This window comes from Bufo gargarizans, chromosome 9 (assembly GCF_014858855.1).
Source record: "Bufo gargarizans isolate SCDJY-AF-19 chromosome 9, ASM1485885v1, whole genome shotgun sequence".
NCBI classification, from domain to species: Eukaryota; Metazoa; Chordata; class Amphibia; order Anura; family Bufonidae; genus Bufo; species Bufo gargarizans.
Window position 1 is genome coordinate 163,457,180 of NC_058088.1, and position 26,886 is coordinate 163,484,065.

Below are 26,886 nucleotides of genomic sequence, written 5' to 3' on the forward strand. Positions count from 1 at the left end.
TTCAAACTGATAAGAATATGATTTAAATGAGTGTTTATGAGCCGTCAGGAGTTCAGAGATGAGGGCTATACGGTACATCCAGACGTCAGAACAGCAACCTGGTGGGTTCAGTGTGAAACTGAAACTAAGCTACTCAGCGGCAAGGCTGAAATTTAACCTGTAGAACAAAAACTGCTGGGCAATTGGAAAGAAAAAATTTCCCCTTCAAAATTAGTAAAATACAATCAGAAAAAGATTGCTCCTGAAAATGTTCATACCCTTTAAGTTTAAAGGGATTTTCTCACCTTGCATTTATCATGTAGAGAAAGTTAATACCAGGCACTTACTAATGTATTGTTATTATCCACATTGCTTCCTTTGCTGGCTGGATTTATTTTTCCATGATATTATACACTGCTCGTTTCCATGGTTATGACCACCTTGTAATCCTGTAGCGGTGGCCGTGCTTGCACACTAGAGAAAAAAGTGCTGGACTATGCACACCCCCGCGGTCCTAGCCACTAGAGAGGCCGGCGCTTTTTCCAATATTGTGCAAGCACGGCCACTGCTGACAGATTGCAGGGAACAAGCAGTGTATAATGTGATAGAAAAATTAATCTGGCCAGCAAAGGAGGCAATATGGTCAATGACAATACATTAGTAAGTGCCTTGTATTAACTTTGTCTACATGATAAATGCCATTTGCTGAAGTGAGACAACCCCTTTAAGGTCTAATACATATTTGTGTTTCAACCTACTGACAAGTGATTCACTCCAAATGGGGTTGCCTTTGGGGGCCATAATTCTGTCATGGGTCCACCAGTCTAGTGGGTCACTCTCACCATGATCACAAAGCACTATGAGGAGGAAGGAAACACAGTTTGCCAATAAAAGAAAAATAGGAATTGCACAAAGAAAACACAAAGAAAAAAATGTGCTGAATTGATAGAATGTAACAAAATGGATCATTTGTATTTAGGCGGTGTACCTAGTGTTTTCAGATACATTGTTATCTTTTATACTGAAACACATATTACCATTAAATAGTAGGCGTGAGATCGGTGTGTGTCTCTCCACCTCCGTTAACACATTTTGCAGCAGATTTTAGATGCAGAAGTACACTTCAACCAATATCAGCATCTGATGGAAACAAATTAATCATTTTGTAATGGCAATATGGCATCTAGAACCGAGGCTTGCAGTCATTTAATTACCCCAGAAAAGATCATAATGCCCCACAGGGAGTAATTATGTGCCGGTAAGCTGTGAACCACTCTTGGAGAACATAGGCGTACATGTGTTGTGTCGGGCTTATCTGTCGTCAGTTCGGTGTCGCCTGCCCCTCTGGTTACATGTTAGATGGTGGAAGCATGCAGACATTTGTCCATCATGTGTGCTAATCCTTCTCATAAATATGGATGTTATTGGACTAATGAGCGTCAGTCTTGTCAAGCAGTTCTGTCTTCCTTCACTGATCCCACACACGTTCCAAGAAGCTCAGCCTCCCCCAGACTTGCATCAGTGAGCATGGAGTCCCCCCATAAATCCAGCTCCCAGGAGGGGCTCTCTGATCTACCTAGGTTTTATTTTTTTCTTCTTTTCTTTAAATCTTTTCCTGGAAATGTAACATGTGTTACGCTACAGCAGTAAGGTGCTTTGACCACTATTATTTGCCTGGTTGAATCCGACATTCGTCTTTCCATACATGACATGGTCAGTTTCCTCTCGTATATAATGATGTTGTAGAAGTCAGAATGGTACTGGTTCTTGGGGATGCGATGTAGTGATGGCAATTCTTTTCTTTTCTTTGTGAGGAACATTTAAGATGGTTACTAAAGGTGATTAAATAATACAGCGGTTGGTCTATCATTTCACTCTTCTACTCCCACAGCATTAAATCATATCTTACTTTTATTAAATGTTGCTGGGGAATGATGCCTTTTTTTATTTTTGCAGTGGGAACACCTTATTACATGTCCCCAGAGAGGATACATGAAAATGGCTACAATTTCAAGTCCGATATTTGGTCCTTGGGGTGCCTCTTATATGAAGTGAGTATTTTAAATGTAAATAATATACATTACTCAAACTTAGGGTCCATTCACACGTCCGTTTTTTCTTTCCTGATCTGTTCCGTTTTTTCAGGAACAGATCAGGACCAGATCTGGACCCATTCATTTTCAATGGGTCCTGGAAAAAATCGGACAGCACAATGTGTGCTGTCCGTTTCCGTTGTTCCGTTCCGCATGTCCGTTTAAATATAAAACATGTCCTATTCTTGTCCTGAAAAATCGGATCCTGGTACAATACAAAGTCAATGGATCCGCAAAAAACGGATGACATTCGGATGTCATTCCGTATGTCATCCGTTTTTTGCGGATTCCGTTCCTGGAAACACATAACAAATAATTTTTTTTTTTTTTTTTTTTTTTTTTTTTCAATTTTTTTTCAAAGAAATCCAAACAACTTTATTTGATTATTGAAATGTATACATGCTCCCGTTTTTTGCGGATCCGCAAAAAACGGATGACATACGGAAACATTTTCAGGAACAACGGATCCGCAAAAAACGGACCGTTTTTCAGGATGAAAAAAAACAGGACGTGTGAATGGACCCTTACTCATATTTTAACTTCTAACTTCCTGAGCTTCCTCTGGATCAACTTGCAGGATAACAGGCCGAACTGGATGGACAAATGTCTTTTTTCGGCCTTATGTACTATGTTACTAACTATTTTATACAGATTCTTTACACACAGAGTGATCTATTTGAAGATTTTTTTTTTTTGATGTTGATGTTTATGTTTAAGTCAGTATCTCAGAAAATTTGAATATTGTAAAAAAGTTCAATATTGTAGACTCATGGTGTCACACGCTAATCAGCTAATCCAAAGATACTTCTAATCACTTTTTGCTACTTCCAAAGAAAATACCTGCAAAGTTTTCCTAAGCCTTTAAATGGTCCATCAGTCTGGTTTTGTAGGCAACACAATCATGGGGAAGACTGCTGACTTGACAGTTGTCCAGAAGACAGTCATTGGCACCATCCGTAAGGAGGGTAAGCAGCAGAAGGTGATTGGTAAAGAGTGCTGTATCCAAGCATATAAATGGAAAGTTGAGTGAAAGTAGAAAGTGTGCTAGAAAAAGGTGCATAAGCAACAGGGATAACCACACCCTTGAAAGGATTGTCAAGAAAAGACCATTTAACAATTTGGAGGAAATTCACATGGGGAGGACTGCGGCTGGAGCCAGTGCTGCAAGAGCCACCACACACAGACATACTGTATCCAGGACGCAAGCTCCAACTGTCGCATTCCTTGTGTCAAGCGGGGGCTAAGGAGAAAAAAAACTGGACTGTTGCTCAAAGTCCTGTTTTCAGGACTTCATTTGGAAATCATGGTCCCAGAGTCTGGAGGAAGAGTGGAGAGGCTCACAATTCAAGTTGCTTGAGGTCCAGTGTGAACTTTCCACAGTCAGTGATGGTTTGGGGAGCCATGTCATCTGCTGGTGTTGGTCCATTGTCTTATATCAAGTCCAAAGTCAGCGCAGCCGTCTACCTGGAAATGTTAGAGCACTTCACGGTTCTCTCTCTGCTTCATGGAGATGCTGATTTCCAGCAGGACATGGCCCCTGCCCACACTGTCAAAAGTAATAATACCTGGTTTAATAACCACAGTATCACTGTGCTTGATTGTCTAGCAAATTTCTCCGACCTAAACTCCATAGTTAATCTATGAGCTATTGTCAAGAGGAAGATGAGAGACATCAGACCCAGCAATGCAGATGAGCAGAAGGCCACTATCAAAGCAACCTGGGCTTCCATAACATCTCAGCAGTGCCACAGGCTGTTCGCCTTCAAGCCAAAACCATATTGATGCAATAATTAATGCAAAAGGAGACCTGACCAATTATTTAGTGTGTATATTGTACATAATTTTCAGTAGACCAACATTTCTGTATAATTTTTTTATTTTATTTTATTTGATATATTTTATTGTTTTTTTCAGGTACAAATTTGGGGTTTTCATTAGCTGTAAGCCATAATCGTCAACATTAAAAGAAATAAATACTTCGAAATAGATCACTGTGTGTAATAAATCTATAGAATATATTAGTTTTACTTTTTTAATTACTGAAATAAATAAACTTTTTGATGATATTCTAATTTATTGAGATGCACAAGTATACTGTATATAATTTTTTTAGCGCTAATTACCAAAATGGACACTTTTCTCTTTGGATATATAAATTAGCCTTATAAATAATCTCATATGCTTGTTAAACTAAAGCAAAGGTATTAGGACCACAATTCCACTTATTGCCCAGGTTTTACATGTACCATTCTTTTTATATTGTAGGTGTAATAGCAGGCTGAGACCAATGGAAAATGACATAAAAAAATGTGGATTTGGGGTGACATATATGCTTGGTAGCATTGATGGCTTATTGCATAGACACCCTTGCAAAATGCAGGCTGGGTATACTTGATTTTTATATATAGCTCGTTGTAAAACCAGTAATACAGAGTGGTCTGCGAAAAAGTAGCCCGCCTCCAGCGATAGTATGACAAGATGAACGAGCAAGTGGATTTTATTTTATTTTTTTATTGCCCAAGCTTCGTCTGTCATGAAGACCAGCAATGGGCCCAAATGTCTGTCAGCAATCATAGTCCGCACCAAGTTCAGCAATTTCTAATTTTTAGCTTTGTCAGAATCTTTTAGTTCCTGCACACACGTTATTTGGTACGGTTTCAGGTTCAGAGATTTCAGTGCTCGCTGACACGTCGTTTATGATGAGATAGTCTTAGGGTTGATTTTTGGGGGCTACCTGCAATCAGCTGCTGAAATTTCATACACAACTTCAGCCTTCCTGAGCGATGGAGGCCTCGGTTTCTTCATGTTTGCAACAGAGCCAGTTTGATGCCATTTCCGAACCAGACTCTGAATACAACGTTTAGCTGGTGGAGTACTTTTCGGCAAAGGTCTCTTGCATTTCCTTAATCGATCTGCTTCGCACATAGCCTTCCACAAGAAGAACACCATATTTCTGACACAGTCTTAGATGCCCATAGCAACCAATCAGAGCTCAGCTTTAAGTTCCTACAGAGCTCTGAAAAAATGAAAGCTGAGCTCTGATTGGTTAGTCGGGGGGGTCCCATCTCCCACCTCAAGTCACGCCTTCCAGGTTTTGATTGACAGGACCAGGCATCGTTCGCATCCTTCTGCCTGCCCTGTGCCCTGGGGAAATCTCGCACCGTTTAGTATTCTGCACAGGCGTATTGAGGAAAGGACGCACATCGCTAATGTCAGCCAGTTTAATACTGAAAATTCTAGTGACAGAAACCCTTTAAAGGTGTTGTCCACCTTTTTTAAAAACTGCTTAGAATGCAAAAACAAAAAGCAACATTCATCTTACCAATCCCATGCCGATCCAGTTTCCAGGCGTCTTGGGTCCCCTGCCCGTCTTTTTCTGCTCATGCAATGACATGTTGACTAGCGATATGCCACCAGTGTCTGAGATGGGCTAACCCCTTTGATTTTATGGCACTCGAAGCAGACAATCCTTTTTAAGTCCATAATGGCTGCCTCTTGCCCCAGTTACATTCAGAAGGTAAGCTCTGAAGGGAAAACTGCTGCTCTAAGGGAAATACATTAAGAGAAGGGTAACGTTCATGAGCACGTTGCAATATTTTACTGCCCTTGTCTAAGTATCAATATCAATAACACACTGACCAGCATCTTAAACTTGTGTTACCCCAGCTACTTCACAACAGGAGGCCATCCAACACAAACATAGACCATTTTTATTCCCCTTTATTGGTGCAGAGATCTTATAATAGGCTGATGTGTGCATGTTAAATGCTCTATGGCTGTAAGTCAAATCCAGATGGTGGTGTACAAGCCATGCAGCTGTTACACTTAATTGCACTTAACACGTCTCATGACTAATCTGTTTGTTCAACACTCGGCTTCCACCTATAAAGAGCTCTCATCTGTTACGGATGGGGAATAGAAACGCGTTTTTGCACTGGATTCCTATTCAGGAATACGGATTGATATTTGTGTGCATCTGATTGTATGTATACTTGTCAGGGAGCTGACTTCCACCGTAAATTTCAGATGGTCTTATCCCTGGGCCAGGGACCTAATGCCTGTGTAAGAAACTAGTCGCCTGAATTATGTTACCTGTTTAGGTTACAGGGCGAGCACTTCCTGCACTGAAACAGTAATGAAATAGCATGCTAGGATCCAGAAAATCATGATGCAATAGCCATGAAATCCATCTCTAGAAAAATGCAATAAAAATAGCAAAATTAAAATTACCAAGACTAAGTTGTACACATAATACAGATAATTTATGGACAACTACCCCGCTATTGTCTCAAATCACATATTTACCACATTTTTCCCAGAGTTAGGGAATGGCAGCCATCTTTTACTGCAAAGTGCTTACACCAGAACGGTGCTGCTAACTTCTATAGAGAATAGTAGCTATGCTTATTTTCACAAAAGCCTGGAGATCCAGGGTGGTCATCTGTGGCTGTCAGACCCTTTGCCCAGGGATGGATGAACTCTTTTGTGTTCTGCCTATAAGTAAAGAGCTAGCAACACCTTGTGGAAGTGGCTCCTTATGAGTCAAAATCCACCTTTTAAAAAGTCTTGGGACATGACAAGGGAAAACAGCCAAGTTAAAAATCCATACATATAGACAGCTGTTTCGGGGTGTTTGCCCCTCATCAGTAAGGAGTAGGATTCTGGCTGGCTGAGTGCAATTCCTTGGGTAGAGTACTGGATGTCCTTACATAGATCAGCCCTGTATGGAAACTTACTGGAAGTGTTCATTGTACTTATTATGCTACCTAGGCTGCATTGCACCCAGCCAGAGTCCTACTCCATACTGATGAGGTGTAAACACCCCCAAACAGCTGTCTACAGATGCCTGTCTGGCTTGGCTATTTTCCCTCGTCATGTCTCAAGGCTTGTTAAAAAGATTGTGACTTCCACAAGGTGGTGCTAATGAAATGGTTTCTTAGGAGATACCGTATTTTTCGCTATATAAGACGCACCTGATAAGACGCACCTAGGTTTTTGAGGAGAAAAATAAGAAAATAATATTTTGAACCAAAAGGTGCGCTTTTGGTAGGTTTTGAACTACTGGTGGTCTGTGGATGACGCACTGTTATAGGGATCTGTGGATGACGCACTGTTATGGGGGATCTGTGAATGACGCACTGTTATGGGGGATCTGTGGATGACGCACTGTTATGGGGGATCTGTGGATGACGCACTGTTATGGGGGATCTGTGGATGACGCACTGTTATGGGGTATCTGTGGATGACGCACTGTTATGGGGTATCTGTGGATGACGCACTGTTATGGGGGATCTGTGGATGACGCACTGTTATGGGGGATCTGTGGATGACGCACTGTTATGGGGGATCTGTGGATGACGCACTGTTATGGGGGATCTGTGGATGACGCACTGTTATGGGGGATCTGTGGATGACGCACTGTTATGGGGGATCTGTGGATGACGCACTGTTATGGGGGATCTGTGGATGACGCACTGTTATGGGGGATCTGTGGATGACGCACTGTTATGGGGGATCTGTGGATGACGCACTGTTATGGGGGATCTGTGGATGACGCACTGTTATGGGGGATCTGTGGATGACGCACTGCTATGGGGGATCTGTGGATGACGCACTGCTATGGGGGATCTGTGGATGACGCACTGCTATGGGGGATCTGTGGATGACGCACTGCTATGGGGGATCTGTGGATGACGCACTGCTATGGGGGATCTGTGGATGACGCACTGCTATGGGGGATCTGTGGATGACGCACTGCTATGGGGGATCTGTGGCTGACGCACTGTTATGGGGGATCTGTGGATGACACTTATGTCATCCACAGATCCCCATAAGTGTCAGCTACAGATCCCCCATCAGATGGATCAGTGTGGAGGGAGGAGGCGGAGACACTCATGGCGGGGCCCGGTGCAGTGACTCTACTCTAATACACCGCGCCCCGCAACTGTTAAACATTTAATCTGATCTCTATATCTTATTGTATACGCGCTGTACGGTACCTTCTGTAGTACCGGAAGTATAGCATTAAGACGGCGCAGACCGGCAGCTCCCTCGGTCATGCGCCGCCTGCCGCAGCTCCCTCCTCATGCGCCGCCTGCCCCAGCTCCCTCGGTCATGCGCCGCCTGTCCCAGCTCCCTCCTCATGCGCCGCCTGCCTGCTTATCTCACTTTATGAATGAACAGGCAGGTGGCGCATGACAGAGGGAGCTAGGGCAGGCGGCGCATGAGGAGGGAGCTGCGGCAGGCGCTGCGCCGTCTTAATGCTATACTTCCGATACTACAGTAAGTACCGTACAGCGCGTATACAATTAGATATAGAGATCAGATTGAATGTTTAACAGTTGCGGGGCCCGGTGTATTAGAGTAGAGTCACTGCACCGGGCCCTGCCATGAGTGTCCCCGCCTCCTCCCTTCACACTGATACTTCACTGGCCACGCTGTGCAGCATAACGGCCAGTGAAGTATCCGCTTTATAAGACGCACGGCCATTTTCCCCCCACTTTTGAGGGGAAAAATGTCTGTCTTATAAAGCGAAAAATACGGTACCTCTTTGCATATTCTTCTCCCATGGAGCATTGCCGCTAAGTCTCTATACCATGGAGGACTTCCAGTAAGTCTCCATACAGGAATGGGCGCCGCCTAAGCTGGGTTCTGCCTAGTAAGCTTGGGTCTTGCTTGGATGCATTGCTCATTAGGGAGTCGGAAAGACTAGTGAATAATCTTATGGAAAATAATAAGTTTCACAAAAAATTGTGGGAAACTTATTTTTTTCCTGTTTTAATGTTGAATTTAGTGGAACAGAAGATCCACTTACATGAAGGTTAGATTTCCACTACAGAAAAACATCCTCATATATCTAATCACTATCTTTTCTGACTGCAATGATACGACCATGTAAAAAATACTTGCTTCCTGATATGTGCACGCCCTGGGAAGCACAGAGTTTGGTGGGACCTTTAGTTTCACGCTACCCACTAAGAAGCAGCACCACAGCATTAGTGACATGGTAAATGGGGAGGACGTCTTAACTGGAGCTGTGGGAAGCCAGGTCTACACATGGTGGAATTTTTCACCCCTATACACTGAAGAGGTGAAATAGGTTAAAAAAAAAATCCTTTAAAATAGCTGCAGATTATGAAAATACTTGACTTTCCATGTGGATGTTTTGGATTTTTTTTTTCCCCACAACATGAATTTCAAACTCCATCCATATGTATTGTACAATAGTTTTCTGCAGATTTTTGGTGTGAAATTGGCTGCAAATCTGACATTACTGATTGCACTGTCAGAGGCAATTTTTGGTTATGATTGCATTTTACTCATTTTTAGCTAAAAAATCGTATTTTCAATTGGCCTTTATTAAAAATGTTGAGCCATTCTGTCACAAAGGGTTAACGGTTTTTCTAACTGTGTGACTGGTACTTTCACTTTGGGCCGGTCATCTAATAAATCGTATCTTTAAACTACTATGAGGTCATAAACACTTATTTAAAAGGGGGTCTATGAGCACATTTACCCCTTTTTAACAGTTCCCATAGCGCTGTAACCGCAACACAGATGATTAAAATGGTACCTTTTATATGCTTTTGTGGACTTGTAAAACTGCCAAAAACGAACTTTGATGCATATGTAAATGAGGGCTCGCAAGTGCCCAGGGGCAGTGGTGCCCAGGCAGCTCTGCCTCTTCGGCTCTTATCCCCGCCCAGCCTCTTCCTTTGCCCGCCCATCTGTTTTCTCTCCCCCTCAGCGAGATCCCGCGCCTGCGCGCTGGCTTTCTTGGCCTGGGCATGCGCACTGCGATGCCCATTGCTGGCACGGCATCACAGTAGCTTATGCGCATGCATCGGCTAACAGCGAGAAAACTGCAGATAGGAGGCCGTCCAACGGCGCAGGAGAAGAGGAGGAATGCCGAGCGAGCAGCTGTCACTGCAGACACCGAGAGCCAAGAGAGGTAAATTTATCTGTTTGATCCGTTAGCCAGCGCATGCGCATAAGCTACTGCGATGCCGTGCCAGCAATAGGCATCGCAGTGCGCATGCCCCGGCCAAGAAAGTCAGCGCGCAGGCGCGGGATCTCGCTGAGGAGGAGAGAAAACAGATGGGCGGGCAGAGGAAGAGGCTGGGCGGGGATAAGAGCCGAAGAGGCAGAGCTGCCTGGGCACCACCGCCCCTGGGCACTTGCGAGCCCTCATTTACATATGCATCAAAGTTTGTTTTTGGCAGTTTTACAAGTCCACAAACGCATATAAAGGTACCGTTTTAATCATCTGTGTTGCGGCTACAGCGCTATGGGAACTGTTAAAAAGGGGTAAATGTGCTGACAGACTCCCTTTTAAGCCGCATTCTTATCAGTAAGATAAGAACCTAGTTATAATGAGTGTTTATAATGTCAGAGAGCAGAGATAAGGAGCCCGTCAGCTCCCCAGATGACGGAAAAGAGAGAAAATCCACAGGCTGCTACTGCAGAATGTCAGCTCTGTACAGAAAAAAGGATTCCATATTTTTAGTAAAGACCATTTGAAAAATGATTTTTAGCTCAAAATAAATACAATGCAATAATAAAAAAAAATGGCCCCAAAGGTGTACCTGTACACAGTGCAGAAAATCCACATAAAATCCTTCCCAAAGCCGCACACTATTTACCGTGGATTTGGTGCGTTTTTTGTAAGGTTTTCGGCGCAGATTTTAGTGTGGATTTTCTGTTAACCCCATTGAAGTCTATAGGAATAACTATTCTACATAGGGTGCGGAATCATGTAAACAATTGGTATGCTGCACATTTTAAAATCCGCACGGCATGTCAATTTCCTCACATACAAAAATACACAACGTGCACATGAGATTTGACAAATCTTTCACTTTGCTCGTCTTGTATTATGCTGCAGTTTTTCTGCACGAAATCCACGCAAAATCCGCAACGTGTGCAGTTACCTTAATGGAGCCTATTTGTCTCGTACAGTCAATTCTGTGCGGTATGTGCAGGTCGCAGTAAAATCATTACTCTGCCTCGTTATGCCGCATTGGACTGATAGGCTGCATTGATGCTGGCGTGGCATTTGCTGGGTTAATCATGTCGTGTCTGAACAGCGCAATGTTTCCTTTTCCCTCTACTTCATTTTAATAGACATTATTACATTTCCCTGTCATTCCCACAAGCTCCACAGTCAGTCGCGAATTTTAATAGCACCCCTCCTACTCCTTAGCATGACATGTTATCCCAGATTTGGGGGAGTCTGTCATCTAGATAAATCAGCTGAGATGAAAATAAGTTTTCCCTTGTCTTGCTACGAGCGATGCCTTTATTGGCCTTAACAAGACGGGCAGTGTGCTCCAAAACCACAGCGACTCCTAATTTCCCTTAACCAGCCGCGTGAGTGGTGGGCCCATTTACGTTTGGGTATCTGGCCGTTCAGCAGTAATTGTTCTAATCAAAATGTCAAAATGTAGCCCCGATCCTGCATCACAAACACTTATTAGGGAGCCACGCAGAATGCCTGAAGTCTCTCTTCTCTCTCCTCCCCTCAAAATACTTAGCGATTTGAGTCCGAATTTATGAGGTCACCGTGTTCAGCTGGATCAAGGGAAATGTAAGCCCAACTGTTTGTGACTCGAGTTCGTCCTGCAGCCGGCGCAAATGCGGGGCCTTTTCTAATAGAAAAGCACAGTTGCCGTTCTCTGTGATGCAATATCCATTAACCCCATCGCTCCCAGGTTTACGGGACATTTTAGAGATTGGGACGCTGGACTCGCATCCAGTTGGCGTTTTATCGATAGAGATAGTTGCTTGCACGTAGAATAGTTATAAGATCAAGACAGATTACAGTCCAGTCCTTGAAGACGCTGTGTGTCTTAATCTCCCACATCAGTGAGCACACGGACATATATAAAGGGAAAATGAGATGGCATGTGAAAAACCACATGGCTCACCCGCTCTGCCCCTCTCCCACGTCTTATAATGTAATGCTCCAGACTGTCTCCGCGACCCTGACCCTTTGAAATCCTATGTGGCACTATTAAAATTTGGCACAACCTATTCCAGTCTTCAGCCGAAAGCTTTTCAAGATTAGGATAATATGCAGAGCATACAGGAGGGTTCATCTGGTCTAGTCATTTAATCTGCCACTCATTCGGCACCTTCTGCAGATATGCATACGATGCTGGTGGTATTCTCCTGTCTGAGAGGTACAGATGTAGCAGAGCTGAGTCTTTCAGTTGGAACAACGGACGCTTCACCTGTTTTACATAGGGCTGCGGCTTGCGTGGTGCACGATGCACCTTAAAGATGAGACTAGAAAGTGTCAGAGCTTTACGCTGAGGTGGTGAGAAATTTTACCAACTGTTTCTGCCATATCTGGTTTTGTGTACAGACATTGAAATTAGAGTTAATTTAGGGCATACTGGAAGCATCAAAATTTACTTTTGATATTTACCGTAGCTGTTTTTCCTTTTTATTGTGATTTTTTTTGTTTAAAAAAAAATATATATATATATATATATATATATATATAAAATTTACTATCAATCTGCAGTGGCGTTCTATAATCTGACCCCCACGGATCAGTAAGTTATGGCTTGCTACCACAATAAGGTCTCTTTCACAGGGCCGTGACAAGATGGTCAGTGTTTCATCCGTGAAGATGTTTGTGAAGTGTCCATTAGTTTGTTTTTTTGTTGTCATGTGTCATTGACGTGCACTGCTAGGGTAAAAAAGGGATTTCCAGAGCATCACCCACCAGTGGTCAGCGAAAAGCACCATCCATGTTCTGTCAGTGGTCTTCACAAGAGCCATAGACTTCAATGGGCCAAAGCAGTGCAAATGGGCTTCAATGGGCCAAAAGCACGGTCAGTGGAAAAACAAGGATGTGTGAATAAACATATTAACGTCAATGGATACATGTGCTGTCCAAGGAGAACGCGGAGAGGACACGTCCGCATTTACTGATATTTGGTGGGAGCATGTCCACACAGGATGAATTTCGCTGCAGAACTACAACAGATCCACATGAGTAACATGCAGATTCTGACGCAGGTTTCAACCTGTGCATTGCAAATATATATAGCAATATAGCATAAATTGCCATCCATCCTGAGGAAGGGACACTGACAGGCCCAATAACCATAATTAGCTGTACATATCCATGCACAGGTCTTCTAATGTGCATTAAAAACATAAGTATCCCCCCTGTCCACATTATGAATACAGTAAACTCACGTTTTATAACCTGAACTAATCGCTGTTCTTTCTGCCCAAGGGGCGGGGTTTCCGCTTCTCTTGCGCCCAGCCAGCCTCAGCCCAATGGACGTTTTTGAAGCACCGCCCAGCTCATCAATATTCACTTAGCTGGGCGGCTTCTGCTGTCCCCAACCTTCCGAGATCCGGCGCATGCCCAATAGAAAGCTATGGGTGCCGGGCGCATGCGCAGAAGCTGAAAGAGAGTCCGATGCCCATAGCTTTCTATTGGGCATGCGCCCGATCTCGGAAAGTCGGGGACAGCAGAAGCCGCCCAGCTAAGTGAATATTGATGAGCTGGGTGGCGCTTCAAAAACGGCGGTTGGGCTGATGCTGGCTGGGCGCAAGAGAAGCTGAAACCCCGCCCCTTGGGCAGAAAGAACAGCGATTAGTTCAGGTTATAAAACGTGAGTTAACTGTATTCATAATGTGGACAGGGGGGATACTTATATGTTTTTAATGCACATTAGAAGACCTGTGCATGGATATGTACAGCTAATTATGGTTATTGGGCCTGTCAGTGTCCCTTTAAGCTCCGCACTGTGTGTCAATTTTTATACGGATTCTTTCCCCGGCATGTGGTAGAGATTGGTTTAAATCTGATCCATTTTCCTGCTACTGTAAAACGCTGCAGATTTTCCACCCCCAATTCCATATATATATATATACCCCCAGTGTAGACATACTCTTAGGCTACAAGCACATAGCAGTGTAGTTTATGCTGATTTTCTTGCCGAATTTGTTGCTTTTCCCATGACATCTGCACCAAATTTCACATGGTTTACTTGCAGTTTTTGTTGCAGATTTTCATGCACATTCCCCCAGATCTAACCCTTTGCATTGCGAAGGGTGACATCTGCACTGGAAATGCACACAGTTTACATGTTCTGGATTTCAAAATCTGCACCACATGTACATTTCCACATGTTAAAAAGAAGCACTGTTTACGTGAGATTTTGGAAAATCTCATTAACTTTGCTGGCACTGTATTACGTCGCAGATTTTCCGCACAAAACCCTGTGTGGAGAAAACGTACCTAATACGTGTCACATATACCGTTAAGGGGGAGCACAGTCAGAATGATCTTTTGATGTCATACAGGTAAGGAGGTCACATTGGGGAAATCTGTGATCTCAGACCACCCCTGACATAAAGAATGATAAGACGGTATGGACCTGGCAGTCACTTTGGCACCGACGATAGATTTCTGTCATTGTGAGGAAAGGGACGTTCATTTCACATTTGCTCAGACAATCTAATATGGAGCATGCTATATACAGCTCTGGATATCCATGGTGACTGGAGATCACAGACATCACCAATGTCCTCTCATATGAATGTAGGTCATTTTCTACAGTTTCTCTGTCATATCTGCCACTGAGAAAGCTGGGTGACGACCAATCAGGTTATTATTACAGCCCGTCCAGGCATGAAACGTGTACCGGTAATTCTGTACCAATGAAATAATGGACATAGTTACTTACCTACCCTCTGCTGAAGTCCTTTCGCTGATACGAGCAGAGCGACGGTTGTTGTGTCTTCTGCATGGATCTTCTACGGTTAGCCCCTGCTAGGTACCGATCCTCTAACATGGCTGCCCATAAAGTTTTGTTCTTCTGGGTGTTGCGCTCCTAGAGCAACACCGAAAGGTGAGATTTTCCATGCAGAATTTCCGTGCAGATTTATGTATGTTTGCGCACCAAATCCACATCAGAAACTGCAATGTGTTACTTACGGATTTTGTAGCCGGCTTGATGCAATTTTGATGCAGATCTCACCCTTCGGCCTCGTGCACACGGCCGTTGTTTGGGTCCGCATCCGAGCTACCGTTTTGGCAAAAAAAATATATAACCTGTCCTATTCTTGTCCACAAAATGGACAAGAATAGGCAGTTATATCAATGGCCGCCCGTTCCGCAAATTGCGGAAGGCACACGGGCGGCTTCCGTTTTTTTGCGGATCTGCGGTTTGCAGACCGCAAAAAACGGCACGGTCGTGTGCATGTAGCCTTCCATTGAAAAAAGTGAAATCCACACCCAAAAATCGTACAGTTGACGTGCTGCAGATTTAAAAATACTGCAGTTCCTCTGCACATGAAAAACGGCGTGTAATCAGCAGTGTGTACAGGCGGCCTGGTGATGGTCACTCAGCTGTGCAGTATCCGGCTACCTGCACACCTTGCAGACTACACACGGTTTTTCTGCATGGATTATTGTGCGGAAAAAAATGTAGCACAATACAGTACCAGCAAAGTGTGTGAGATTAGACCAGGCATGCTCAACCTGCGGCCCTCCAGCTGTTGTAAAACTACAACTCCCACCATGCCCTTCTGTAGGCTGATAGCTGTAGGCTGTCCGGGAATTATGGGAGTTGTAGTTTTGCAACAGCTGGAGGGCCGCAGGTTGAGCATGCCTGGATTAGACAGATCTCATATGCACTTTGCTTTTTTTTTTTTTTTTTATGCAGATTTTGAAATGTCAATTGATTTGTGCGTTTTTTTTTGTTTTTTTGTGTGTGCGCGGATTTCACCCTTTTCAATGCAAGGGTCAGATCTGCACACACAAAAATGGGCTACAGAAATCGGCCCAAAAAGCTGCACCCATGTGCAAGTAGCCTTACACTTCTACCTTTGAGATGCAGTAACCTCATTCCCCCATTTCTTCCTCTGACATCTCTTGTCTCCCACAGTAAATAGCGATGATTTTCAGGAGCTTGGGAAAGCTGGGTGAGAATGTGTTGAAGCTATAATGTCAGTCATGCTAGTTGTCACCTCGCTATTTCACGAAAATGCTCTTTAACATTTATTAAAAATGCAAAACAAAACTTTTACAAACATGTTAGGAGTCATATTTAACTTTTGTCCTAGCAGATAAGGAGCAGCGTGCTCCAAGATGTCTTAGCTTCTCAGTAATGGGTGAAGTTCACGAGCTGGATCACTGTCTTGGTGCTGTATGCTGTGACCCTTGTCCTCCCTTCATGTTTTTTGTGGCTCATGTGCAGTTTTGGCTCAGACATAACAGAGGAACATAGGAAACAGAAGCGGTAATGCTGAAGGGCACTATAGCGCCCTCTTGTGTTCAGTGGGCCTGCAGCAGCTATAACCTGTACTGTGCACAGTCTTCAGATTGATGAGATTGATTTCACTCGGAATGCAGAGGTGGAATTGGGCTGATGATATTGATGTTGGCCACCTGACGGGTTCATAATTTGGAGCCTATGCTATTTTTTGCACATTATCTGCCCCCTGAAGATTGAGTCTTACGGTCACACAGAAGCCAACATTTTGTGCTTATCCAAATGCTCTGCGTATGTCTTGTACATTGTGAATAATTCAGTGGTGCTTTTGTTGTTAAAGCGAAGTTTAGAGCGTGTCACTAATGGTGTTTGTGGACGTGAAATGATATTTTTTTCCTTCTCTTGTCACAATGGGGGTTTAATGTCTGTCATGGAAGGACACTCATTCTGCATTGGATCCATGTCACAATGCATAGTAATGAACAGAATATCTAACCTAAGGACGTAAGGGCAGAATAATTATCAAATAATCCCTTATTAAAATCCTAACGAGAGGCATTAAACATCAGCCAAGAAAAGGCCCTGAAACAAGCTGATCGGCGCACGCTGCTCACAGCAAAACAGGATAATATCAACAATTACCCAGTATAAGCTCATTAGGATGGGCCGCAGAATGGCTCGGTGCTGGGGGGTGACAGTGAAGGACAGTGACAAGGAGCTCTCCAATCACATAATGGTTTAATAAGCAGCTGGGACACAGCGAGGGGTCGTACACAGTGGGAACATGCTGCTGCTTGCTTGCTGAACCTGGAGGCACAATTAACCCTTACAGCACCACCAGAACTCCGGACTAAGAAGGCATTGGGGGATTTTTTCATTTTTTTACCTAGTAGACCTATACTAAAATGGAATAAATTAAATATTACTAGGAGTTCCCTTACTTTACCTCGCATGCTGACGGATCCACAATAATGTATAAAAAGACATGTCCTTCCATTATCCACCTTCATTACGTCCTGGAAATGCCGCCTCAATAATAGTAATCTTGTTCTGATACTTTCATAACTGTGCATCGTTATGTTTGTGTTCACACTATTGTGATTCCATCCTTTCATAACAGAGCTAAGTAGCCATTTTTAAACATCTCCCATCAACTGACAATTGGGTCCATCAGGTTTGCAATGGGGTTTCAGTCTTCTGCTGCAGGCATACAGATGTAGCAAGCATTACCTTTAAATTGCTGAGGAAAACTTTAAATTGACACTTTCATTGTGAAACTGGATGACCCTTTAACAGCCCAAACACTCCTGTTTTTGCTATGTATAATTTTTTTTTTCACATCAGCACTTTTCTTCCCCTTTTCTCGCCATCGCTGCATCCTGACAGGATGTTTACATGCAGAACTTCCTGTTTTCATCAGCTTTCTGCTGATTTTCTATTCGAAAACCAGCTTGCTTTGCTGTTATAGCTTGCTCTTCTTTTTGCTGCATTGCCCTGTACACCTTCTCTGTACATGTCAGCTAGGCAGAGCAAGACCCCATGAAACATTTACAGAATAAAGCATGCTGGATTTTGTTTAAAAAACCCAACAGAAGGCTGATGAAAGCGGGAAGTTCTGCATGTAAACATCCTGCCTGGATGCAGTGATGCTGGGGAAAGGAAAGTTCTGACATGAAAACAGGTGTATGGGGTATACATATGCAGGGTTTGGGGTACTCTCGTAATGATATTTATTTTTTAAATCTGCCCAAAGTGGAGAACCCTTTTATTACCACAACAACTATTGAAAAATAAAAAAAAGTTTTGTGTATTTAACAGTATATACATTATTATTTCTATCAAAAGTCCTGGAACTGACCCTGAAACATACAGATGGTTGCTGAGTTTATTTTTTTGTACTTTGACAGAACATTTTCATGCCACTACAAAAGCCAGCTGATATCCGTAGGTAGCTGACCTTAAAGGGGTTTTCATCACAGACAACTTCATTAAGATTAGAGTTTACCTACCTGCGACCAGCCACAAATTAAAGGCCATACAAGTGATTGGGAAAGAGCTGCAGTAACCAGGCATGACCACTACACGGTGTACGGAGCTGTGCCTGTTTCCAGTGCGCTGTAGCTCCTCCTATCAGTTGATCTGCCAGGATGACGGGGGTCAGATGCTCACCAGTCTGATGTTGATGGCTTATTCTAAAGACAATATTAATGTCCCAGAAAACCCCTTTTAAATGTAGAAATTTAGTATTACATGGTGACCAGTCACTTTCTCTGTATTCTGAGCCACTCTTACAGATCTCCAATGCAGCTCATAGAGGCAAGTACAGTGAAGTCCATGTGCCCTGATGGGACATATGGACAAAGGTGGTCTACACGAGACAAGAAAGGTACAAACCTAACGCAGATGTTTCAGGGAATGTTAGAGATGCAAACTCTGGACACGCATGTTTAAGATGTTGTAGTCATAGGTTAAATTAGTAACTGGATTGCTGCACATCTTATGGTGTATTCACAGTGGCTTAGGCTACTTTCACACTAGCGTTTTTGCTGGATCCGGCAGGGTCCTGCAAAAACGCTTCCGTTACTGATAATACAACAGTCTGCATCCATTATGAACGGATATGGTTGTATTATCTTTAACATATCTTTAACATTGCCAATACGGATTCGTCATTAACTTCATTGAAAGTCAATGGGGGACAGATCAGTTTTCTATTGTGGCAGAGAAAACTGATCCGTCCCCATTTACTTGCATTGGGGTAATGCCAGATCTGTCTTGCTCCGCATCCCAGGGCGGAAAGCAAAATACAACAAGTTGCGGTTTGCTCTCCAGTCTGGGAACGCAACTAAACGGAACGGAATTCATTTTGAAGCATTCCGTTCTGTTCAGTTCAGTTTTGTCCCCATTGACAATGACTGAACTCAATACCGGAAAACAAACAATAGTGTGAAAGTACCCTTGGCTATGCAGAGTATACAGTTGTACCCCACTACTTTATGGTATTGTAGAGACCCTTCTGTCATGTAAGAGGACCTTAGTACTAAAAATTACACCTGAGGACAGGGTAGAAGGATAGAGTTTTGAAGCTTCACCTCAGCGTGGATGTGTCTGGTGCTCCTATAATTTTTGTTAGATAGTCCTGGAGAAACCATGTAAGCTATAATTCATAGATTCACTTTGGATTTACTGTGGACCCCAGTGTCTATACATCCATGTCTGAGATCTATTGGAAATCCACAAGGCATGTGTGATTTATAACTTCCATCCATCCTCCTGTCTGTCCACTCTGGGACATCTTATTACTTATGTCGAATTTTCTAATTAAAGGGCCTAATATGGTCCAGGAAGACCCCAGCCATGCCGAATGATGGCTACGTAGTGCTCGTCTTCAATGTCTCTTTGATCTGTTCCCTTTTGCATGCATTGCAGGTAACGCAGTTCTAGGTTTCTTTACGCAGTCTTAACTACCTTTCATATGTTTGATTAGATGTTTAATCCGAGCTTCACCTTCTCCCGTGCAGATGGCAGCACTTCAGAGTCCTTTCTATGGCGACAAAATGAACTTATTCTCCCTGTGTCAGAAGATAGAACAGTGTGAATATCCCCCCCTGCCCACAGAACACTACTCCGAAAAGGTAAGTGACGATCGCTTTCATCCTCGCGCCTGACAGAGAGATCACCTGGCATCTGTCTGTCTGCCTCTCATATCCACAGACTAGGATTGTAATTGATGCGTCGTCTCCGGTTATTGTAGTGTTGTCTAGGTGCAGACGTTTTGCTTTGAAACAAAAGCTAAAAACAGCATAAAAGGCACGCGTCTGCGATATTAGAGGCGTTTATTTAGTGGCAAACAGGAATTGATTTCCACGCATTGACGTTGCATGCTTTACTAGGAGAAGCCTCCTACTACCTGTATTTGTGCATACACTTACACAGGGAGGTTATATACATAGATTTACCATCTGTGAAATATTAAGCTAGTCCAAGAGTTCAAAATGAAATGAAATGAAAATAAACATACTATGCAAGTTCCTAATATCCGAGTCTTCCATAAGCTTTGTGGTACCCAGCATGTGTGCACAGAGCCTTTCTGCCCCCTCTGTATTTCACGCTCCTGTGACACACAGCTCAGTATTTGCCTGTTGGCTCCTGGAATTAGTGTAAGTTGACAGATGTGTTTCCTGTCTGTACAATTACTGTCTGTCCACCTCCCTCTGGCAGTGCTAAAGAGCACATGTAAGTACAGTGATACAGCTGAGGGTGCGAAGGAGTGTTTAAGGCTCCAAAGCACCAGCTCAGCCAGAGCCAGGCTCCAGATGGTGTGCATGCTCTATTAGCACAGCGCCAGAGTGAGAGTGCGTAGGGCGAGCCCTTTGGCTCTGGTTTAGCTGTCTGTACATGCTGGTTCTGCCAGTAAAAGTAGCACGTCTTCTCTTTGTCAGAGATTTGGTTCGGCGTGAGATAATCTCCTCCATAAAGAACAGAGAGCGGCACGTAGATTAAAAATGAATGGCCAGACCCTAGCTGACCCCTTCTACCTGCTGATCCTTGGCCTTAATTTATATTCCGGTTTGTGCTGTGTCTATCCAAAGCGCTCTCCTGGGGTCTCGTCTTGTATCCACAATGGTTCATGAAAAATAAGCCTTCCTCAAACTTACCCCAGAGTGTGCTACAATCCAGCTTTAAAACGTAACCTCCAGTGGCACATTGTATTGTGCAGTTGGGGGATTCTCTTGAAATATTTGAGCCAGGTTGCTATATATTTTACTTGGATAGATCTTTGATATGTTGTATGTTTTGTTCTTGTTATGGACCAAGTGGCTCATCCTGGAGCTGTACTCAGTATGTCAGGCTTTTCTTTGGACCTACAAAGAGTCATTTGGTTAAAAAGTATGCATACATTGTTTTTATGTGTTATATGTATGCAGGTTTATTGAAAGATGGCATCCGAGGTGGTGGTTTGGTAAAAAAAAAAAAAAAAAAAACAGGGGTCACTTTTTTTTCTTTGACCAGGTTTATCTGCTTTTGTGCACTGAGACTGCACTGATGATTATTTTTGGAATAGGGAAGTAAATGAGGGTTAAGTGATAAATATAAGGGTAAGGTTAAGCATAATGGAAGAGAAAATCAATGCCAATATTAGGCTACTTTCACACTAGCGTTTTTCTTTTCCGGCGCTGAGTTCCGTCCTAGGGGCTCAAATCCGGAAAAGAACTGATCAGTTTTATCCTAATGCATTCTGAATGGAGAGTCCGATCAGGCTTTTCAGAAAAACGTAGCATGCAGTATTTTTACCTCCGGCCAAAAATCCTGAACACTTTGACTGAACGCCTGATCAGGCTTTTTTCCCATTGACTTGCATTAACGCCGGATCCGGCGCCATGTGTTCAGTCAAAACGGATCCAGCTTTTGCATGTTAAACCCGAAAAATAGGAAAAAAAAGTTAAAGTCCATAAATGGCGGATCCGTTTTTTCGAATGCATTTTTTTCATTGTGATCGAAAGCCTGATTAGGATTCAAATGTAATCAGTTTTCACACGTTTTTCCGGATCCGGCGGGCAGTTCCGGTGTCGGAATTGAACGCCGGATTCAAACAACGCTAGTGTGAAAGTAGCCTTACTTAGGCCTCTTTCACACTTGCGTTGTCCGGATCCGGCGTGTACTCCACTTGCCGGAATTACACGCCGGATCCGGAAAAACGCAAGTGTACTGAAAGCATTTGAAGACTGATCCGTCTTCAAAATGCTTTCAGTGTTACTATGGCAGCCAGGACGCTATTAAAGTCCTGGTTGCCATAGTAGGAGCGGGGGAGCGGTATACTTACTATCCGTGCGGCTCCGGGGGCGCTTCGTAGAGAGACGTCAGAGCGCCCCATGCGCATGGATGACGTGCCATGCGATCACGTCATCCATGCGCGTGGGGCGCCCTGACGTCACTCTGGAGCGCCCCGGGAGCCGCACGGACGGTAAGTATACTGCTCCCCCGCTCTCCGCTACACTTTACCATGGCTGCCAGGACTTTAGCGTCCCGGCAGCCATGGTAACCACTCTAAAAAAGCTAAACGTCGTATCCGGCAATTCATTCCGGATCCGGCCTTGCGGCAAGTCTTCAGTTTTTTTGGCCGGAGCAAAAAGCGCAGCATGCTGCGGTATTTTGTCCGGCCCAAAAACGTTTCGTTCCGGAACTGAAGACATCCTGATGCATCCTGAACGGATTTCACTCCATTCAGAATGCATTAGGATAATCCTGATCAGGATTCTTCCGGCATAGAGCCCCGACGACGGAACTCTATGCCGGAAGACAATAACGCAGGTGTGAAAGAGCCCTTACTAAATAATAAAACTAGTTAAAGCTGCCATAGAAGGAGTTTTAGTTGACAGTAAACTGTAGCAACTAGTGTCGGGCAGCTGCTGCCAAGGCAGATAAGATCATGGGGTGTCACCAATATTCCTGGTGGTTAGGGGTCAATAAGCACATCGCCAGTGTTCTAGGGTAAAGATGGAATTGATATTATTTCTAGTTCTTTAGCATTGCAAAAGGGTAATGGATACATTATGTTCATACACCTTAGGGAACATTCACACAAACGTTTTCAGTTTTGCTGTCCGCAAATCACGTATCTGATATTTTAAGGGCTCTTTCACACTTGCGTTGTTCTTTTCCGGCATAGAGTTCCGTCGTCGGGGCTCTATGCCGGAAGAATCCTGATCAGGATTATCCCCATGCATTCTGATTGGAGAGAAATCCGTTCAGGATGCATCAGGATGTCTTCAGTTCAGGACCGGAACGTTTTTTGGCCGGAGAAAATACCGCAGCATGCTGCGCTTTTTGCTCTGGCCAAAAATCCTGAACACTTGCCGCAAGGCCAGATCCGGAATTAATGCCCATTGAAAGGCATTGATCCGGATCCGGCCTTAAGCTAAACGTCGTTTCGGCGCATTCCCGGATCCAACGTTTTAGCTTTTTCTGAATGGTTACCATGGCTGCCGGGACGCTAAAGTCCTGGCAGCCATGGTAAAGTGTAGTGGGGAGCAGTATACTTACCGTCCATGCGGCTCCCGGGACGCTTCAGAGTGACGTCAGGGCGCCCCACGCGCATGGATGACGTGATCACATGGCACGCCATCCATGCTCATGGGGTGCTCTGACGTCACTCTGGAGTGCCCCGGGAGCCGCACGGACTGTAAGTATACCGCTCCCCAGCTCCCCGCTCCTACTATGGCAACCAGGACTTTAATAGCGTCCTGGCTGCCATAGTAACACTGAACGCATTTTGAAGACGGATCCGTCTTCAAATGCTTTCAGTTCACTTGCGTTTTTCCGGATCCGGCGTGTAATTCCGGCAAGTGGAGTACACGACGGATCCGGACAACGCAAGTGTGAAAGAGCCCTAAGCTTGGCCACAAAGATGCGGTCATTTATGTGCTGTCCACATTTTTGTGACCCCTATAGAAATGAATGGGTCTGTATGCGATCTGCACAAAATGCAGATTTGAAGTAGACTAAAAAAAATATGCTCATGTGAATGCACCCTTAGATAGCCGAATGAACATTTGACTGAAAGCTATCCTCCAGACCCCATTTCCCCATATAAATGACACCTCCTGTCAGAACAAAAGATTGGTCATATTAAAATCCAGTATGTCTAGCTCTTAATATTCCCAACATTTTTTGTATGGGGAGAGTCATTGCACTCCATACACATTAGATGGTCAGCCAGTCACACCAAAGTCACCAGGTTTGGCCAACAGTCATCTAATGTGTAGGACGAAGAACGTAGTTGTAGGGTCTGAAGAGATAGTAGTTGCATTGGGGCCCGGGTGCTTTGAGGAGGCCTAAAGGCTCCTCTGACACATAAGACAACAGTATTGTGCGGCAGAGCACACAAACCCTTGTAACGTGAGGTACCACATCCACTCCCTGAAACACTCTAGGACCTGCTTCCCAAGGTAGCAGGCCTCGCTCCCTTTCTGCAGGTGACCTCCTCAGCTCTGCATACCCCCATGTCACAACTCTTGACCTACAGTCAACATCTCTGCAGCTACAGACTCCAGCCTCTCCTCCTAGGGAGGTCCAACCCTAAAACACTTGGGTCTAACACCTCACATGGATCATCTACATTCCCCATGATTTACTGCCTCTCCTTATGAGTCTCTGATCTTAGGTCAGTGTGGTGGTATAGTTCATCCCCATTCAGCATCATGGTCTTCCTGGCCCTGGCCATTTCTCTATACCTGTGATGGCTAACCTCCGGGACTCCAGCTGTGGTAAAACTTCTGAGATGCACACTTGCTTGGCTGTTCTCAGAACTCCATACAAATGAATGGAGCATGCTGGGAGTCGTAGTTTCACCACAGCTGGAGTGCCAGAGGTTAGCCATCACTGCTATACCTTCCCTGCAACTGTCACCCAGAGGTCCATAAATTTCATCCCTAGGTGCCTTAAAGGGGTTGATGACCAGCTCCTAGAACTCTCAAATGTTTTACATGCTTGAAAAGCCACCTAAAATAACATCCAAGCGTGTCATACCGGTTAGTAACACAGATGTACACTGCCTTTTTATTGGTTTGAGTTTTTATTTTTTTATTTATTAGCTCCAGTATATTTGTAGAGTGATTTAATATCTAAATGGTGGCAAAAACAAGTGAAGAGTGAAAATGCACATTATAGCCATGGAGAGCAGCAAGTTATTACAAAATGATATCCCACCATTTACAGGTCTCCCATCCCTAATTAGTAAGTTGGATTCTGAGCGTGAAGTCTTACTAACGCAGATGTATTGACCATAATAAGACCATTGACAAGGGACTGAACCCTGGACCCTTTGCATGGCACCGGTCACCGCTGTGCTGCTTTGAAAGCCTTTTATAAGCCAGAGACACATTCAGCAGTAATTGACAGGGTTATTGAATGTCACTGAAACCTGTGCACATAAAATCTGCCCCACTATTCATCTTCTTGTCCATTGCTGCCATGAACATCTCCGAGCAGTGAGTCAATTTCGCAATCAATTATCAAACCACCGCTATCATGTGGCTCAGTGGACATTTTTTGGCCTGTAACAGACACCAGTGATCCAGGGAAGTATCAGCTACCCGGCCTCTTTTTTTTTTTTTTTCAACCTCGCAGCAAATATTTTCCATTGATCACGTTTTGAATGTGTATTTTTTTTCCTCGTCTCTCTACGTCCCCCTGAGAGAACAGAGGAGCGCAGTGTGTTGCTGATCAGCTCAGTCATTCCCCAGAGCCCTGATCCTGCGCAACCTCATAAAGATCCTGACTAAAGCGGCATCTTTCCTCCTGGTTCGCTCCACCAGTCATTCTGTTTTCATGCACACCAATTGTGTTCATTATGTGTGATAAAATATTAAATGCTTCCAGTGTTACAAATCAGGGTAAAACCAAGAAAATTGCACTTTTAGCTGGAATGCCATTGATTTGCCATTATTGGGCCGCAGTCCTGAGCCAGCCAATTAAATAATGAAAAGGTAGTGATCTTGAGGGAGTATGAGATATCAGAGGGTCTTTTTTTTATTTTTTGCACCACGCTACCTTTCCAAACATTTTTAATAAAGTGTGTGACAAGTAAGCTACGTATATAAAAAAAAAAAGCAATATATTTGCTAGGGGGAAAAAAACTAATAATGCCGGTAGGAAGCCCAATGCTTATTCGCTTATTCTTCTTACCATGATTTCTGTATGCTAATAATTCTCTGGTGCCTGCAAATAAGAGCAAGCGAGGCTGCATTAGGTGCTAGATTAGATACTAGAGAGAGAGGTTCCACAATCTCTCTAAGGCCAGTCTCACATGAGGATGTTGGGTTCGTATTTACCAGACCAAACACTGCCCCTCTGACTGAACTCGCAGTATCATAATGACTTATAGTGCTGTGAATTCCAGCCTGACCACAGGTCTGCTGTACTGTCCGCACATAATGCTGTGATTACAGTACAATAGACCGCACGGTCAGGCAGGAATCTTAAAAGGATTGTTTGGTTTAGGAAACCTTTTTTTTTTTTTTGTAATACCCTCTTGTTCAATGGAGGGGGTCGCTCTTTTGTGACTACAATGAATCATCAAACATGTCCGTGTATTAGGCTACATGCACACAAACGTTTGTTTCCGTGTCCGTTCCGTTTTTTGTTTTTTTGCGGATAGGATGTGGACCCATTCATTCCACCGCGTGCTGCCCGCATCAGTATGTCCGTTCCGTTGCCCCGCCAAAAAAAAATAGAACATGTCCTATTCTTGTCCGTTTTAGCTATTGTTCCAATGGATCCGCAAAAAAAAAAAACGGATGGCATACGGATGTCATCCATTTATTATTATTATTTTTGCGGACTGCAAAACACATACGGTCGTGTGCATGTAGCCTGACTCACACAGCCCATTGTTTTCAGTGGGCCCCTTGTTATGCTTCAGTTTCCCTGATGAGGCGTTGCAAGGGAATTGAACATATTGGGGGTTATTTATCATAGTTCTATGCCAGTTTTCTGGGGTAGAAAAGTTGCCCATTTTGTCGCAGGTGCCACTTTGTGACAAAAATTGTGCCTTTTTAGCTTTTACCGAC

The 26,886-nt window shown here is 43.9% G+C and overlaps 1 protein-coding gene across 3 annotated transcripts in view; it reads left to right on the forward strand.

Moving 5' to 3' along the window:
- The window catches only part of NEK6 (NIMA related kinase 6), a 190,089-nt gene that overhangs the window by 149,428 nt on the left and 13,775 nt on the right, over window positions 1-26,886 (forward strand). For all 3 annotated transcript variants that reach the window (XM_044268296.1, XM_044268295.1, XM_044268297.1), the window contains exons 9-10: window positions 1,936-2,030; window positions 19,837-19,950. In XM_044268296.1, the coding sequence (XP_044124231.1) occupies window positions 1,936-2,030; window positions 19,837-19,950 (209 nt within the window). The remainder of the gene's footprint in view (window positions 1-1,935; window positions 2,031-19,836; window positions 19,951-26,886) is intronic.